We start from the raw sequence: 18544 nt of genomic DNA on the forward strand, positions 1-18544 counted from the left end.
CTAGTAAATGGCTGCATGTTTGACAGACCTTCGAGGTATTGTGGAGAGCAGTAAGAAGTACTAGAATTCCATCTGAACAGTTAGAAGGTAATTAATTTATGAATGCACAGCTCTGAAAATGTTGAGAAAGAACACATCTCAGAATTATTGGTGTCATTAGCTGGAAACTTAGTTAAGAAAATGGTCTGTTCAGTTAAGAAAGACTCCCAAATCAAGCCGTTCCTGTAAAGCAAAAATCGTTTGGGTTTTCTTTCTGACCTGTGTCCATTCATTCACTCACCCATTCCTTGTACGCCTGGCAGCCTCTCTGTATGAGCACAGCGCTCCTCCCACTTTCTGCTTCAAGGTCTCCGCAAAAGGGATGGATTAGAATGCCATCTTGAGAACCTTCTTGCTCTTCATACCTAATTTTCTAGATTCTCAGTGATAACAGGGGCACCGTTTAGGAACAAAGTGGCACAACAGTTACGTCATCCAAAGCACAGGCTCGAGCGTCCTGGGACAGAGGGCATGCTGCCTGGCCTGACTTGCCTTCTGCGTTTCAGGGTTCAGTGCCTGGATTGGAATGCTCTATGTGGATCATTATCATACCAACCCTGTGCTCGTCAGCTTTTGTAACATCCTGATCACAGGGCAAAGGGAGAGGAGGCTGCAGCGGGCCATCAAATACTGGTACCTAAATCAGGCAGCAGGTAAGCCTCCTGTCTGAACCTATGCTGAGCTTGGACAATAGGCAACAAGGACCCTAAGGCTTCTCTGGGAGCCTTGAGATGTCCCAGCTTCCCCCTTCCCTGCCCCCCTTCCTCCATACTCCGTGCCCTGGGGAACCTTCTACCAAGGAGAGCAGGAGGCTTAGTCCACAGCCAACCTGGCCAGGGGACCCCTGAGGCGTGGTGTCCTTGTCCTTCTAAATGGAACATGTGGCTCCCCCCCATGTTCCCAGAAATGAGCTCTAGTTCTGCTGAGTCCTCCAGTCCCTTTGTTTGAGACCCCACCCATATCCCAGGCTCCAGGCCAGATGCCCTCCAAGATGGGGCTTGGTTTTGCTTACCACAGGCTCTTCTGGCTACCATCTCCTGCCCCTTCAAGGATCTGTACTGTCTACTCCACCCCTCCCACCCTTATTACTCTGTTCTGCCTTCTGCTGGGAAGCCCACCAATTAGCCATATCTTGTGAGCACCAGTCTGGACTATGTTCATCACTGTTCCCAACTGCAGACATCTGGCTCTGGGACAAACTCAGATCCCTCCCGCCGCCCTCATGTCCCCAGAAGTCCCGGTCCAGCTCCTTCTCCTGCACCTCACACCTACCAGTCTGCTTCTCCTAGAGCTTCTGAGGATAGAGACAAGCTGCCCCATCCCCCAAATCTGTCTGCTCTGGTTCACTTCTAGGTTCCCGAATCTCAATGAGGTCCAGGACAAGGTGGTTCCTGTTACACACCCTGGTCAACAATCCCAGACTAGTCATGCTCAGAAAATCAAGATCAGGTCATGGCTCCCAGGACTTTACCCAGATCCTGTTGACATGCTCAGACAGCTGACGGTAACCTCCCAACACAGCTACAAGGCCATTCCAGGACGACTGCCCCTGTGACAAGGCCCAGGCTACCCAGCTGCTGTCCCCTGCAGTGTGAGAGGGGACGCAGTTCCCGTCTACTGCACACAGCACCGGGCGCTCATGGGATGGCACCTGAGCTGAACCATGAAGTCTCAGGTCTAATAATCCACTCCCTTGGTAAAAAGATCAAGAACTAAAAAGAATTTCTGTTGAACAATCTTTTCTCAATAACAATTTCCACTATCCATGGTTAGGAGGTAGCATTGGGGAGTTCGGTGTGGACAAGCACTTAGTTTGACCACAGGATAGAACTTCGCGTCACTGAAGAAGGTGGTAAAATGTACACCAGGAGAGCTTAACTGTTAGACATAGTTTTTGTCTGGAAGAAAGTATGGCTTTAATCCAACGGGATCCTTGTTGCTTCCCCCTTTCCAGGCCTTCTGGTGGTGGGAGAGAAGGACATCCATGTCCCCAGCCGCTAATCTGGTAGGGTGAGCATGCACACGTTGGGCTGTCCCTGCCATTGCCGCTGGGATGAGGAGCAGATCAGAACTGATCTGGGCCTTGGTCACAAAGAAGATCTACAGATCTGACAAGGAGGGTATCCCCTGGGAAGGCTGCCTATCTGTGGAGGCAGAGATGGGAGTGGGCAGGCATTCTAGTTGGGGCCAAGAGCAAAGGTGTGGGAGCAGGAGAGCCTCAGGCATGTTTGAGGAGGAGAGGCCTCTGGTATTTGCAGGGCAGGGTATTGGGGGCTGTTTAGACCACCCATGGAGGCCCAGATGCCAGGCTGGGAAGCCTGGACATTTCTCTTTGTGCAGAGAGCCCAGTACTTACCCTGAGTCTTCACACCCACGCATAAGGTCCCTGATGGCTCGGGACTCATGCAAAGTGACCAGAGTCACTCGTGAAGCCTGTGCGGTGCCAGGAGGACCTACCAACAGGGTGAGGAAATTCCCCATCCACCTCACAAATCCCAGAGCCACTGAAATTCAGTAATCATTATTGAGCATCTACTGTAAACCTAGTCCTGTGGCTAGATGTGTTTGCCAGACTTATCTCTTTTAATTTAACCTTTGCAACCTCCAAACTTTGTCATTCTGCTTTCAGAAACTGAGACAACTGGGACTAGAGTGTTGGGGTCCCCGCACTACCACTTGTAGCTACGGGATACCAGCTAAATGACTCTGTCTTTCTGTGCTGTTTTTTCCTTACAAATAAAAAGGGTAATGCCTACAACACCCCAAATTATTTTGAGGATAAAATGAGCTAATACACAGCGGACTTAGGTCAGTTGTCCAGGGTGTGAGGTTAGGGAACCTTGGGAGAAATGGGGTGAGGGGACAATGGCCTCACTGACCTTGTCCTTGACCCTGGCAGGAGAGGATCTCCAAGTTGGCCACCTTGGAGATGACCCCCCAGGAAGCCCAGAAGCTAGTACCTGCTACGTCCTACACTCAATAAATATCAGTTATTTTTATTTGCAATGTTGATACTTTGTGGTGATCTGATTAATGTCTGTTTACCTCTCAGGATGCTCTCAGCTGGGAGAAAGGAGCCAAGGATGGTCTCCCCTCAGCTAGTTGCCTTGCAAATCATGGCTGATTTTCCTTGGGACCTACACTCACCAGCCCTATTTGCTTCTAGACCTACTAGTAGACTCTGCCCCAGAAGTCATCTTGGCCAGCAAGGGAGAGTGTAGGGGTCTGCCCATGGCTAAGTAGATGGACCCTAAGCCTGGCAAAGCAGAAGCCATCCGTGATCTCTCAGGCTAGGGCCTCTAGGAAATGTCTGTCTTAAAAAGAATTGTATGAGGAGGTGCAGGAAAGCTGGAGATCCTCGTGCATAGTAACGTAAATGTTTGTGGAACAAGGCCCAGCTGTTCCCTTGAAAGGGACCTCACAAATCTTTGCCCTGCACAAGAAGCAAGTAGGAAAAGGAGCATGGGGGTCATGGGCAAGGCTCCCAGGAGGATTCTAACATAGGTCAAGAGGACACACAGAGCCCCTAGAGGGAGACTGAGGCTGGAAAGTCTTGGGACTTCGTCCATTTGCAAATTATCTTCCTCTGGTCTTGCCCTTCCCATGTGCAAGGTTTGATCGCTTGACATTTATTCCTCTACTTAGTGCTGATGCAACTACAAGTCCCAGACGCAGGACTGGTCAGTGGTGGAGCTGGAATTTCACTCCCCAGGACTATGCTTAGTCTGCAGTTTTACCTTCAGGCCGAGGGTTCAGCTACTGCCAAGCCTGGACACACACTCAGCCCTGAGCTTCTTGATGGCCAGTTCTTTTTGGCCTTGAATGTTCTGCTGGCCAAACAGGACTGGCGCTCCCATGGCAGGACCAAGCATAGCTACAGGACGGAGTGGCACCCAGGAGCCCACCAGGAGCCACACCTCCGGTGTCCCTCCCAGTGCCTGCCCAGCAGCCGGAGTCCAGTTGTCCCAGCGGTCACCATGCAGTGAGGCTTTGGTCAGCCGGGAGAGTCCTGGCCAAAGACTCTCTGGACCAGCCACCAGGGAGAGTCTGTATCCGCTCTTACTCAACTACTCCCTGGGCTCACCTCTCATCCTCCCTGAGCCACTCCGTATCCTGGAATCCGGCCTCAGCCTGCTCCTCAGGCTCAAGGTCGTGATGATTTGCAGCCATGTGGAGCAGCTGGATCTCCCTCATTACTTTGTATTCCTGGGGCCAGAGGGAAGGACAGATGCAGACAGTGCCTGAGCAGGGCATTGTGGGGGGAGGAGAGAGCCAGGAGGCCAGTCCTGGGTCTTTGTACACATGGAAACCCTCCAGTTCCCTCCAGGTCCTACCTATTCTCAGAGATGGGTGTAAATAACTCCTCCTCGGGAAGTTGGACTTATCCCACCCACCAAATTGATGGGTTTCCCACTTCTCTGTTATCAAACTCCCAGGTATGTCCTGCCTGGGGGCGGGGTGGGGGGGCTCTGATTCCCCTACCCCCCGCAGTGCTCCTCCTGCAGTGACTGCCACAGATGTTCACCCCATTCCTTTTCTGGAGGTTGATCTGGGATTCCCCTGGGAGGCAGACAGCCAGGGTCCATCAGAAAGAGGCCCCCAGCCCATAACTAGCCTCCCTTCCCCACCCCTTCTCATGTTGTACTACCACCGAGGCCCTCCAGGGGGCAGGGCATGCACAGAAAGTAGGACTGGGACCCAGGCCAGGCTCTGGGCTCCAGACAACGGGGGACTTGAGAGCTGAAGCTCAGGGACAGGCTAGCACAACCCACTCTGATGACAGACAGGGAGACTAAGGTCTCAGGCAGGTAGTGACTGCCCAGCCACTTCTGTGTTGCCTGGCTTGGAGGAACCTGACATCTCTCTCCCCTCCTTGGGCATCTCCTGAAGGAGAGGCTGAGTCCCACTCCTGCAGCTTTGCAGTCTGGCAGCTCGGGGAACCAGGACATGCAGCTTATGTGGTGCCTCCATTCAGTCATCCCTAAGAGGAGCATGACACCCCAACTCCGGAGATGCCTGCCAGCTGCTGTGACCTCAGGACTCAGTAGGGGGCTCTCTTCTCCCAAACCCTACTCCCCTGCCCCAGGTTTCTCTCACCTCCAGATAATCTTGCATTGCAGGGTCCAGCATCCCCAGGGCAGTGAGGAACATGCCAAGGAAGGCGAAGAACACACCCTGTGCCTTCGGGGTGGGAGTGGGGATGAGCTCTGGCTCTCAGGTGCCCTCAGGGACCGTCCCCTGAAAACTCCTCACCCTCGGCCTCTACCCCAGGGTTCCCATGTGCATCTCCCTCAGTTCTTCTCCTGTCGCCCTTCAAGAACACCAGACTCCTGCTAATCACCTCCCAGGGCCTGCTTCTGGCAATCCCAGGGTATGTGGCCCCAGGTCCTGGTCACTTCTAATGGGGGATTTCTGGCACTGTGGCAATGGGGGGCAGAGCTGCAGGGGGAAAGCCCCTCCCCTCTTGGTGTGGAGGCCTTTGTTTAGGAGGGAAGAGCTCCCCTCTCCGCTGACCCTGGGGCCCCTTCCCCACAGGCATCCTCACCTGCCATTGCCTCCTCTGGGCTTCCTGGGGGGTCATCTCCAAGGTGGCCAACTTGGAGATCCTCTCCTGCCAGGGTCAAGGACAAGGTCAGTGAGGCCATTGTCCCCTCACCCCATTTCTCCCAAGGTTCCCTAACCTCACACCCTGGACAACTGACCTAAGTCCATTGCTACTAGTGCTACTCTGTCTTCTAGTGTGCTCTGATTCTAGAACAATCCTGGCTCCAATACTCACCCAATATGTGGCCTTGGGCCTGTGGCCTGGCCTCCCTGGGCCTGTTTCCTCATCTGAAGAGTGTGAGGAGAGCTCCACCTACCTCACAGGGTCTCCAAGGACTCAGTATCATATTACTATCATCATTGTTCTCCTCTCACACCCTAGCACATTCCCTCCCTTCAGTCTTATCACAACCCTGTCCTGTGAGGCCTGCACCACAGGATCATTACTTTCCATTTTCCAGATGAGGAGACAGAGCCCCCAAAGAGAGGCAGTGATTTGCTCAGAGGCCTACAGAGGAGAGGCTGCGCCCTAGCTGCCCTTGCCCCAGCCTGGCCCCGCCACTGACCAGAGTCCTGCCCTTTGGGCTCTCAATGTGAGTCCAGGCCCCCAGCCCGGCCGAGCCATGGATAAAGAGGGACAGGGGTCTTGGGAGCCTGGCTGAGTGGTCCCTGCCTGCCCAAGCCCACCGGAGTTTCTGCCACCCAGGCTGGGCCTGTGGCCATGCCAAAGTCTTCACCTCTCCAAGGTACCCCTCAGGACATTGTCCTGCACAGCAGTCTTCCTTCATCCACTCAGAAGGGGGCTGCTGAGGTGCCATCTCTGACTGACAGGGGAGGGAGTGACCAGGGCACAGGGTGGGAACACCTTGCTTCCTCTTTTTGAAGCTTCTTACTTCCATTCAGGAAGGATCCACTAAGAAGCCATCAGTCCCCCCAGACTCTTAGAAGGTATCTGGGACATATATCATGGTCAACTGGACACCCAGATGAGATTCCTGACTGTGACTGATTGGCAGTGATGCTTGAGGGGCAAAGTAGGAAGTCACAGAATGCACACCTCTCTGTCCCTGGTCCGGCCATCTGCACCCAAGCCTAGGCAGCCATTTGAGCACCTGGCCCATGGCATTCCCCAGCAGCTCCCACCCTGGCGCAGGTAGGGTGCCCTCCTCGTGGAGATGGAGTGAATCCTGGAGGAGCAACAGGGGCCTGGCTTCCCGAGGACAGGCTGGGCTTATTTAGGGAAGAAAGAAACCCCACCGACCCCCCAATAGCCTGGAAGAAGCTGAGTGCCAGCAGGATGGACCAGCATGGAAGCCTGACACACCTGGTAATTCTGCCAGCTCAGCAACCCCTCCTGGAACAGCTCAGCTGCCCCCACTCTGTCCCGTGACCAGGCCTTCTGCCCTGCAGAGTGCCCCCCCTGCTCTAGACCAAACAGCTCCTTCTTTCTGTTAATGTAGGCAAGACTGGAATTTTTCAGATACTTCAAGTGAGAAATAATACCACACCCTGCCTGGTCCCCCTCCCCACCTCCTTCTGTCATTCTAGACCTCCAGCCTCCACTCCACCTGCCCAGTGCGTTGTCTTTGCCACAAAGCTTTTGAAATTTTCGGGAGCTCTTCCTAAGGGGAAGAGAAAGAAAAGAAGGAGGGAAAATTGGGGGAAAGATGGGAAGGGTGTGAGTGTCAATGATTTTTATTTGAGAACCCAAAAGATCAAAACTATCTGGATGAGGGTTTCCACTGGTTTCCTCTGAGCTCAAAGGGCTCCATGGGCCTGGGGAGGGGAGACTTCATACTTGTCTTCATGCTGGGGCTCCATTCTCATTTCTTCCAAGCATCATTACTTTTTTTTTTTAAAGATTTTATTTATTTATTTGACAGAGACACAGTGAGAGAGGGAACACAAGCAGGGGGGAGTGGGAGAGGGAGAAGCAGGCTTCCCGCCGAGCAGGGAGCCTGATGCAGGGCTTGATCCCAGGACCTTGGGACCATGATCTGAGCCAAAGGCAATTGCTTAATGACTAAACCACCCAGGCGCCCCTGAGCAGCATTATTTTTGACTGGTTTTGGTTCCAATTGGACATAGAATTTGTTGCTATAAAGTGAACACTTGAAGATGTCAGTTTGGCTCAGCCCAATCTCTGACGTTGAATGGAACGGATTCCTGAAGCAGAACTGGTGGCCTAAGGTTCCAGTGAGGCTTAGAGGCTCCACTCCCAGCTCAATCCCTGTCCCCAAGGTTGGCTGCCTCCCAGAAAGTCCCAGCTGAAAGAAGGGGCAATGCCAGCCCTGTGGGAGATTCCTCATCCACCCTTCTCCTATGGAGAGAGGCCCCCACCTGGAAACTTCTCCCCATGTCTTCTTCAGACAGCGAATGGCATGCAGTGAGAAGTTCCTGAGGATCCAGCTCTCCTGGAAAAGGGGGGAGAATGAGCTGTGAGGGGAAGCTCTGCTTTCTATAGCTGACCCTGCCTCACCGTGCACACCTGCTCACTGGACCAACGGCTCTGCTCAGGTGAATTCTTTGTAATCCCTCCACCTGCCACCTCTGAGCTCTCCAAGTCCTCTGGGGCGCCATGGGCGCCCCCCCCCATGCAATCAGGTGGGTCCGCAGGGTGCTGGACCTGGTGGGCCTGGAGACCCTGGGGAGGAAAGAATTACTTTTCTATTTTCCCCCTTTAGCTTTAGAATGTATTGTCAAACTTTTAAACTTCACAGTGTTACTAAGCCTGAGCCTATTTTCATATATTTAAGGCTGTTTATATTTCTTTTTCTATGAACTGTGGATTCATGTCTTTTGCCAAATTTCCCATAGTGTGTCTGTTCTTTTTCTTATCGATTTCTAGGAACTCTTTAGGTATGAGGGATGTGAGCCCCTTTGTAATATGAATTGCAAATATTTCTTCCCAGTTTATCATTTCTTTCTTTTATTAGGATTTTTTTGGTCAGTTTGGTGGTGTTTTTGTTTTTTGTGTGTGTGTTTGCTTGTTTTGCTATGTATCATTAAGATGTCATTTCTCCCCAAACTGATATATAGATTCATACAGCCACAGTAAAAGTATGTCAGCAGATATCTGGTGGACATTAACTATATGCTTTCCAATTTTCCATAGAAATACAAGTGGCCAAGAATAGTCAAGAGAGTCTTAAAGAAGATCCAACTTGGAGGGCTTACACTACCAGATGGTAAGCCTTAGTATACAGCAACAGTAATCAGGGCAGCTATAATAGTGCAAGGAACAATAGACAGAGTCCGGCGAGACCCATACTTATGAACATTTTGTGTATGACAAAAGAAACACACAGAACAATGGAGAGAACATGGTCTTCTCAGTAAATGGCCCAGGGTCATTGGTTATCCATATGGGAGCGAAATTAATCTTGACTCCTACCCTCCCCCTATCATAAACAAAATCAATGCCAGGTGGGTTTTAAATCTAAATGTGTAAGCTTAAAACAGTAACATTTGTAGTAGATAATTTAGGAGAATATTTTCATGACCTGGGGGCAGGCAAAGATTTCTTAGGACATAAACTACACTAACTATAAAGACAAAAATTAATAAATTGGACCTGATTAAGAATTTCTCTTTACCTTCCAGAGAGTTAGAAGGCTAGAACAGAATGGGAATAAGCACTTGTCATATATTTATCTGGGAAAAAGCATCAGATAGGATATGTAATTGACTCCTATGAATTAATAAGACAAAATCCACCAGAAAAAATGGGCAAAAGATTTGACCAGATATTTCACAGAAATACAACCAAATGGCCAAAAAGTATATAAAAGTTTACACGACATCATTACTCACCAGGAAAATTCAAATTAAAACCACAATGAAACACTGCTACACATACACCAGAATGGCTAAAATAAAAAACACTGACAAGGCCAAATGTCAATGAGGATGTGGAGCAACTGGAACTTTATACACTGCTGAGGTGTAAATGCACACAACCACTTTCAAAAACTGTGGTAGTGTCTGCTAAAGATGGACTTACACATATTCTTTGACCCCAAAATTCCACTGTCTGGTAAATACCCAGCAGAAATGCCTACATATGTTCACCATGCTAAAGAATGGTCAGAGCATCCTGATTTGGTAGTTTTCTAAACTAGAAACAAACCAAATGTGCATCAATAATAGAAAAGATAAATAAAACGGGGCATTTTTAAAATGATGGGATGCTATACAGAAGTAAAAATGAACTTACAGCCACATCCAAAAATGTTTGAAACTTTACAAACATAATGAAAGAAGTCTGACATAAAGGAGTATGTTCTGTATGATTCCATTTAAATGAAGTTCAGAAACAAGCAAAACTAATTCAGAAGTTAGAATATTTGTTATCCTTGGGGAAGAGAGGGCAGTGACTTGGGATGGGTAGATGAAGGGGCTCCTGGAGAGTTGGTAATGTTCTATTTCTTGGGGGTACTGGTTGCCAGGTGTGTTCCTTTTGGGTAGTTTATTAAACTGTATACCCTTATACTTTTTGGTATGTATGCTATGCTTCCACATGCAAATCCAATCAGTTTGATCCAGAATTTTTTTCTGGTTAGTACCAAGGCCAGGTGGCATAGCATTTCATTCAACACTCTGGAATTACATGACCTCTATTCATATCCTGGATCTAGCCACTTCCTATCTTGGAGATCTTGGCCAAGTTATTCACTCTCTGAGCTTCAGTTTCTTCATCTGTAAAATAGGCTTATTATGCTACCCTGAGTATAGTTATTAAGGGAATTAAATCCTCTCAATAAATATTAGCTCTTGTTGGTCCTTGTTGGTCTTCATTCTGTGGACTGTGGAGAAGATGGACAATGACCAGTGGAAGAGGAAGGAAAAGATGAGACTCTACTCAAGAGACATTTTTGGTGTGCATGGCTGAATCAGTCAGTAGAGCGTGTGACTCTTGATCTCAGGGTTGTGAGTTTGAGCCCCATGTTGGGTATAGAGATTGTTTAAAAATAAAATCTTAAAAGAAAAGAAAGATATTTTCAAGGTGAAGACTGAGGAGGAAGATATGATGGTAAGGTATAGAAATAGAGTCCAAAGACTTGGCTCCACTAAGGACCATTCCCTGTCTCTCGCCTCCTGTCCACCTCTAACATGGGACAGGGACTAACCAGGTGACCTCTGGCTGGTTAATCTTCTGGATATCACATTGCAGAGTTGGAAGGGCAATGCAAATGGCATTCAAAAGCCAAACACAAATTCCCATGTTTAATCCAAACTCAAACCCAAAGGCCCAGACTCAGGAGTTAAGGGAGGTAAATTCTCAGTGGTAAGACTATGGGTTATTTTTACATTCTCCCTGGAATATTTTTCTATTTTCTACAATAAGTGTGTCAGAACAAAACACTGTACATGATATATCCATGCCTACATATTTATATCCATATATGTAAAAAAATAACCCCCAGATTATAGATATGCCAGAAACTAGAATCTAGGCAACATCTGGACAGGGAAAACACTGTTTCTGATGTGCAAGGGCCAAGCCAACAGGGGGTCCTGGGACAAGACAGAGTATGGATGACTGCAAATCATTCCTAATTCCTAAATTTCTAAAATTTCCTATTTTAGGGGTGGGTGGGTGGGGGGAGAGGGAGAGAGAGAATCCTAAGCAGGCTCCATGCCCATCTCGGAGCCCAACACAGGGCTCGATTCCACGACCCTGAGATCATGACCCCAGCCAAAATCAAGAGTCGGATGTTTAACGGACTGAGCCATCCAGATGCTCCCACATTTCCTAGTTTTTACTGTGTTTTTCACCCCTTCCCTCATTATCTACACTTTTTTCTCTTTCCTGCTAAAATTAGTCCAACCTTCTGTTACAATATTTCACCTTGTTAATAAAACCCAGTGCCAAAGAAGGGGAATAAAAGGGTTTTCTATTCACTGTTTCTTAACTTCTGAAACTAGTCTGGATGGAATGATCACTTGTTGTAGGAAGTTGTACAAGGGTGCATTTACTAGCAACTGGAACAGAGATCTCTGCCGAGGGGAGGGATTTTCTGGGGAGTTGGGTACCTCACAAAATATAGGAAACCCTCAAGTCAGGTTCAGTGATAACCTCAGTGTCAGGTCTGGCCACGCGGGACTCTGGCTGGCTGTGTGGGAAAGAGACAAACTCTAGGAGGGTCAGACCAGGACATTCCAGGTAGTCGTGCATTTACCCAGGGAGCATTCACTGTGTCTGAATCACGTGCAAGACACTGTGTGAGGGGCAAGTGAAGCTGAATCAAAATTAGTGAGACATACCTGTCCTTCAGGAAACACCTACTCTGGATGTTCTGCACTCCTGTCTTTGCCGGCAACCAACATACAAGCACACCCAGAGAGAGGAGAGTGGACAGGGGGTGAGGAACGTGAGTGGCTGGGACCCTTGTCCCTGGTAGTGGAAGGCTGGCAGGCTCTGGGAGGTGTGAAGAAAGAGGAGCAGGCTGAGGGGGCAGGGGGCATAGGCAGGAAGAGTGGAGAGCTTGCTGAAGCAGGGAGGGGCAAGGTGGGAACCAGACGCGGGGGCCTCTGTGGTCATCTAGGACTGTGAGTTGGGTTTGGCAGGGGCGGCAGAGTTGGCGGGGCAGTGGCGGGGGCGGGGGGGGGCGGGTACTTCTGAGCCGGAGAGAGGGCAGGTCTGAGCGGTGTTTTAGGAGGGTTATGTGGCAGTGGTGGGAGGATGAATGGAACTCAGAGTCCCAGAAAATAGTCTTTTCATCATAATTCCATACAAGCCTGAGGCCTCAATTCGGAGCCCTTCAACCATGTAATCTGAGAAAGAGATGGTCTTCTTTAGAGACGCGTTCAACTTCCTACTTAGAGCCAAGCACTGTGTTGATATTGCCCGCAGAGGTTGGTTTTAACCAAGCAAAGAAGAGGGGATGGATTTTCTTGACTACCATGGCTCGGAGTTACATCTGTCTCCTTCAGTTTTCAGAACAATTAGTGCGCGGCTCTGGACGCCCCTGACAGCCCCGAGGCGCCCCCTTGCACTGGCAGGGAGGGAATGGGTTCCTAACAGTTTCACTGCTGCGGGTGGGGCGCTCCGGGCTATCTCCTCCCACCTCCCACCTCCCACCTCCGACAGGAAGTGGGGGCGGGGCTAGCGGGGCTCCCGCCCCTCGCGTTGCCCTGGAGACCAAGCGCGTCCCGTTGCAGTGGAGCCTGGAAGGGCCCTGGCTGACTTGAGTGGTGGTGCCTTCTTGCAGGTGGGGCGCCGGGCCTACCTCCATCGCCCGGGCTTAGAGGGGAGGGCCGGGGACTGCCCCCACCACCCTCTCCTCTGTAGGCTGGCGGGGCTGGTGGCACGAGAGGAGCCTGCTGCGTCTTCTCCGCATACAGTAGGTGCCTAATTAGCCTTGCCAGAGTCAGCCTGCTCCTCCCTCCACTACCCCCTCTCTGTCCACTCGAGGCCGGGAGTAGCGGAGGGGGTAGTCACGGGTCCTTGAACCATGTTCAGCTCCAGGTTGGGGGTTCAAGGCCAGCTTGAAATCTGAACTGACACCTTGGGCACGTTGACTTTCCCAGGAGAGCTTGGGAGGGTGAAACACAAAACAATAACCATTTATTATTATTCTTTACCCCCTCAAGTCCCTTTCGGATTTGCACCCTGCTTGGCTGGAAGAGCCAGCCTTCTCTGTGAGTTCTATTCTTGCCTGAGGTTTGTTTCCTTTTTGCTTCTTTGCCCCTCTCCTCTTTTTTGTTTAAAATGAAAACCCTGATGCCTGAGACGAGCCCCATGCTTTCTCTCAGAGCAGGAGGGTGGGGGTGGGGGTGGGCGTTGCCTGGGTGGGCCTTGTCCTAGGCGGAGGACTTGTCCTGGGGGTGCAGGCATCAGTTTCTCAACCTCGGTCGGAATGGAGACCAAACCCCAGACAGGATTCCTGGACAATGAATTCCCAACAGGGTCGTTCAGCCGGCGGTCAAGCCAAGATGTCCTCAGTGGGGAAGGTGACCCAGGTTCCCAGCGGGAAACTCTACCAGCAGATCTTCGAGGCTGAGGTAGGTCTGTCCCTCTGTCACCCCCTTCCCTCTCCTCCCCAAACTTCCCTCCCTCTGAAGGCTTTTTTGCCTGGAAATCCAATGAAATAAGGCTTTGAAATTCCTTCGATTTTAAAAATAATTCTTATTGGTTCTTAAAACATAGGAATACAAAATTGGAATGTCTATTCTTAAAAATTAAAAAATTTACATTAAAATTTTAACTTAATTAAATTTAATTCAAACTTAAATTATTCAGAAATAGCCAGAATTAACCAATGGATGTCTTGGGACCTTTTTCTATGCACAAAAGGATTTCTAATTTTTTCAATTTAAAAATGGGCTTGATTCTATACCAGTGTCTTGAAACCTGCTTTTTCCCTGTTAATGGTATCACACGGACCTTCCCCATGTCAAGGGACATTCATGTACTGCCTAGTTGTTAATCTTGGACTTCCCATCATGTATTAAAGTAATACCCTCTTGACAACCATATAGGTTGCTGGAATTGCCTTGATGTCTATAAAAAACACAGACAAGAACAATATCTTACTGTACTGCTTATTTAAAAGGGATTTTCGTTCCTACTTTGAGCTCTGAATAATGCTCTCTGTAGAAGGCTTGGAAATTATACAAGTATAAGGAAACCAAAGAAACAAATGACTCACATGATCCAGCTGCCTGGAAGCAACACACCATTCTTAACAGTTAGCACACTTTCTCCGGGTCATTTTTCTATGAGTTTAAAATTTTGAGATCCTATTGTATAATTTTGGTTATAATTTTTAATTTATGCTTTTTATTGATATGTTTATGGTCTATCATAAGCGTTTCCCTGTGTCATAAAAAATCCTTTGTAAGTCGGGGCGCCTGGGTGGCTCAGTCGTTAAGCATCTGCCTTCAGCTCAGGTCATGGTCCCAGGGTCGTGGGATCGAGCCCCGCATTGGGCTCCCTGCTCCGCAGGAAGCCTGCTTCTCCCTCTCCCACTCCCCCTGCTTGTGTTGCCTCGCTTGCTGTGTCTCTCTGTGTCAAGTAAATGGATAAAATCTTTTTTTTTTTAAGATTTATTTATTTATTTGAGAGAGCGAGAATGAGAGAGAGAGAGAGAGAGTACATGAGAGGGGGGAGGGTTAGAAGGAGAAGCAGGCTCCTCGCCAAGCAGGGAGCCCGATGCGGGACTCGATCCAGGGACTCCAGGATCATGACCGGAGCTGAAGGCAGTCGCTTAACCAACTGAGCCACTCAGGCGCCCCGTAAATGGATAAAATCTTAAAAAAAAAAAAAAAAAAAATCCTTTGTAAGTCTCATTCTCAATAAATGCCTAACATTCCATTGAAGGGACATACCGAGTTTACTCAACCAGTCCTCTATAATTGGACAGGCCCATTTTTCTAATTCCTTGTGATTACAAAAGATGCTGGGCCTCCCTGCAATGTGCCTTCCTGCTGGCAAGTTCCCCCGTGACCTTATAAGACTGCAGGGTCAGGCCAGGGTGCTGGGGAGCCTGCAGCTCTGACCCCCCACTGGGATCTTTTGTGGATTCAGGCACAGCTGGTCCGCTCTCTGGTAGCCTCCAGGAAGCGTGCCTTGGACAGGTCTATGACCCCCAAGAATGGCAGGAAGCCCTTGATGAAGAAGACGGATATTCCTGAAGGAGAGATGATGTCTGCCCGGCAGCAGAAGTGGGCACACAGCCTACCCAATGACTGGGTCACAGAAAACCCTGTTCTCTACAGGTAGGTCCTGCGGTCCCCACCGCACTGCCACACACTGGGCGTGATATGTCAGAGTCTTCAAAAACTCAGACAGATCTCACACAAAATGAGTGCCAGGTAGGAATGAAGTCCCAGGTACCTCCTCTGAAAGAGGTACTTTGCAGGACTCTGTGCTGCTCCCTTCCTTCCTTTCCCCCTCCACCCCCCCCCAATAGTGATTGATTGAGTTCCTAGGGCCAGGTACTGGGTTTGGGATCCCACCCTCCCAGAACTTGAAGCCTTGATAGTAAATAAATAAGCAAGTCCCCCCAAAGGTGGGAAGACTCTGACCCAGAGGATGAGCGGTGGTGCAGAAGTCAGGAAAGCCCCAGATGAAGGGCTGCACCTGCGACCAGAGGATGAGGGGAGGGATGCATGGGGCAAGGCTCTGAGGCAGGAAGGGCTTGGTCCCCTCCAGAAGGCCAAAGAAGTCAGTGGGCCTGGGGGAAAGGGGCGGGAGATGAGGCTAGGAGAGGCCTGCTGACCACAGTCAGGATTTTGGACTACTGAAGTGAGCGACTGATTTGCCTTTTGAAGGCCTTCTGGCTGCTGTGTGCGGAATGTGGGGAGTATGCCATTTCAGCTCCCTGAGCTCAGACTCCTCAAGCAGGGAAAAAGGAAAGAAAGGGACAAGGAGAGGCTGCATCTACCTCACCGGGGCGCCGGGGAGAATGTAGCAGGAGCTGAGCGTCCCTTGGCTCTGCAAGCTCAACACAAGCCACAAACCCTTCTCTGGTCTGGGACTCTGAAGGGGAAGTCAGCCTTTCTCAACCTACCCTTGTTTTCCCTTTCACCTGCTTTCGGGCAGAGATTGACCCAACGCTGGGTAAAGGGCTCTGCCCCAACCTATCTTTGACTTTTCCCAGGGAAATCTCCCCTGAGGCTTCTTTTTCTTTTTTCCTTCTTTCTTTCTTTCTTTTTTTTTAAGATTTTATTTGAGAGAAAGAGAGAGAGTGAGAGAGAGAGAACATGAGCAGGGGGAGCAGTGGAGGGAGAGGGAAAAGCAGGCTTCCCGTGGAGCAGGGAGCCCAATGCCAGGCTCAATCCCAGGACCCTGGGATCATGACCAGAGCCGAAGGCAGACACCAAACCGACCGAGCCACCCAGGCGCCCCTCCCCTGAGGCTTCTGACCCTCAGCACCCTTAACTGCCTCCAGAGGGGTAAACCCACTGGCCACCCAAGCCCAGACTGGAGGTCAGTGTTCTCTAGCCCCTGTGCTGATGCCAAGTGCAGGGGTCCAGAGGCACAGATGGCAGGGGCCGGTCGATGCTACCCCTACTTCCCAGGAGGATGGTCTTGCAGGAGGGTCTAAGCCCCCTCTCAGCTGACCTGAGAGTCACCTGTGCCTCCCAAGGGTCCCCTCTTCCCCAGGGTTTAGCCACCCACTATGCTGATAACCAGATCAGTCAGGAGCTCTTAGCCCCTACAGGACAGTGTTTTAGGAAAGGCACTTCTCATGGAGGGTGCTGGCCTTGTGCTGTGCTTGCTTCCTGGGACAGACAGACAAAGCTAGGTCTGCCCTGGACAGAGATCCAGAGGACAACCTGCTAAGCTCTGCCACCCTCAGATGACTAGGGTCACTAACTCAGCAATGGCGTCTCTCTTGTCCCCTTCTTGAAAATTCAGCCAGCCAAAGCCAGCCAATTTGTGTGTTCCTTCAGCCAGGGCAGGGCCTCTGGGTGAGTGGAAGAGGAGCCCAGTGGAGGGATAGATCAGCACCAATGTAAACCAAGTCCTTGGGTCAAGTGGCCGAGCCATCGGCATTCCTGTAGTCAGAGCACCCGGACTTCCATGGGCATCTGATTGACAAGGTTGAAAGACCCACCTCTGGAGGGTCAGCCCAGGCTGGTAAGGCTGCAGTGAGGACTGCATGAGAAATGACTACAAAGCACCACACGTGTGGGGGCCCTGAGGAATGGCAGGTGTCATTGAGACCTGTTGCATTTCTGTGCTGCTTTGTCCTGTGGACAGTGCATTCAGGGATTTTTATTCCAAAGCTAAGGTCATGCTCACCCACCCTGCTCCTCCCACTGAGATAGTTTGTCCTGGGGTTTCAGCTTTCTCCTCCCACCCCCAAACTCCATGGACCATGGACCTTGGCCTCACACATGTGGGTCTGGGAGTCTCAGCTCTGCTTTGTACAGTGACTTCTTTAAGCCCCTTCCCCTGTCCTGGACAGTGGGGTTACCCCAAATGCCTCACAGGATGGGTTGCTGAAGGAGTAAATGCTGAGTGCTTAGCACCGGCCTGGCTTTCCCAGGCTGGTTACGCCCCTTCCAGTCCTCAGTGTCCCCATGTGGAAGTGGCTCTTGCCTACTACCCACATGTGGTTTGCAGCCAGAGCAGAAGCAGACCCTGATTCGTTGTCTAGGGACCATCGTGCCTGCTGGCAGCAGATGGTTGTTGAGAGACTGGCATGGCCTTGGGGCTGTCAGGATGGGGTGGGCCTGGGTTATCACCAATATCCAGGGTCCCTCTGAGGACTCCCTTGTGTGCCAGAGCTGCCCTGGTGTGGGGGAGTGGGCTGGGGGTTTACTGTTTCTTCTGCTTGTGCCTCAGGGAAAAGGAAATAATCAAGAAGAAAAAAGCTCAAGAAAGTGAGAGCACCATTGCCGCCCGCGAGGTCCGGGGCCTCATGGACACCATCGGTGAGCCTCTGTTCAACCGTGAGGGCAGGCCCGGCTCTCTCCCCTCGGCCTCCTTCCCTCAGCCTCCTCCCCTGAGCCTCCAGCCCTGGGCCTTCTCCTCAACAGGGAGCTGGGGAGGGGGCAAGGGGCTCTGCACACTCAGCATTTACCGATGAAAATCAGTTGGGAACGGATTTTTTTTTTACTGCAGTTTCACAAGAGGATTTCAATCTACATTGTCTTCCTTTATACTGTGGAGGAAGGCTCTTTTTCTTTATGATTAAAAAAATAATACATGCTCACTCTAAGTAATCCCTACACCCAACGTGGGTTCAAACTTACAATAGGCACCCCCTAATATACACTTACTGTGGAAAAACAAAGGAAGGAGATAAGCAGAAAGTAAAAAGTCTCCCTTCACAATAACACTGCCTCCTCCCGAGAATGGCCCCCACCGTGAAACCACATGGGACATACAATATCTAGGTTCCCACATAGATTCAGGGGACAGCAGAGCACAGGGCAGGAATGCAGACCCTAGAGCAGACGGCCTACATCCAAACCCCTGCTCAGGCCATGTCTGAGCGTCCTC

At 50.4% G+C, this 18544-nt stretch overlaps 2 protein-coding genes across 6 annotated transcripts in view; both read left to right on the plus strand.

Moving 5' to 3' along the window:
* LOC123849807 (stimulated by retinoic acid gene 6 protein-like) overlaps nt 1–4280 on the plus strand; it is a 62764-nt gene extending 58484 nt beyond the window's left edge. For all 3 annotated transcript variants that reach the window (XM_045882730.3, XM_045882728.3, XM_045882729.3), the window contains 2 exons: nt 546–692; nt 1393–4280. In XM_045882730.3, coding sequence (XP_045738686.1) covers nt 546–692; nt 1393–1541 — 296 coding nt within the window. In that variant the 3' untranslated portion in view covers nt 1542–4280. The remainder of the gene's footprint in view (nt 1–545; nt 693–1392) is intronic.
* A 3482-nt stretch (nt 4281–7762) lies between these two features.
* Nucleotides 7763–18544, plus strand: part of CCDC180 (coiled-coil domain containing 180) — a 72737-nt gene continuing 61955 nt past the window's right edge. Inside the window, exons 1-7 of one of the 3 annotated variants that reach the window (XM_064580034.1) lie at nt 7763–8100; nt 8699–8771; nt 11862–11957; nt 13180–13227; nt 13495–13590; nt 15116–15306; nt 17885–17973. In XM_064580034.1, coding sequence (XP_064436104.1) covers nt 8769–8771; nt 11862–11957; nt 13180–13227; nt 13495–13590; nt 15116–15306; nt 17885–17973 — 523 coding nt within the window. In that variant the 5' untranslated portion in view covers nt 7763–8100; nt 8699–8768. Of the gene's footprint in view, nt 8101–8698; nt 8772–11861; nt 11958–12707; nt 12930–13179; nt 13250–13494; nt 13591–15115; nt 15307–17884; nt 17974–18544 lie in introns of those variants that run through there. The other 2 variants (XM_064580035.1, XM_064580036.1) reach the window with 2 other exon arrangements.

Source organism: Mirounga angustirostris, unplaced genomic scaffold, assembly GCF_029215605.1.
Source record: "Mirounga angustirostris isolate CCGP_5_RB_7025 unplaced genomic scaffold, mMirAng1.0.hap1 SCAF_15, whole genome shotgun sequence".
Lineage (NCBI taxonomy): Eukaryota > Metazoa > Chordata > Mammalia > Carnivora > Phocidae > Mirounga > Mirounga angustirostris.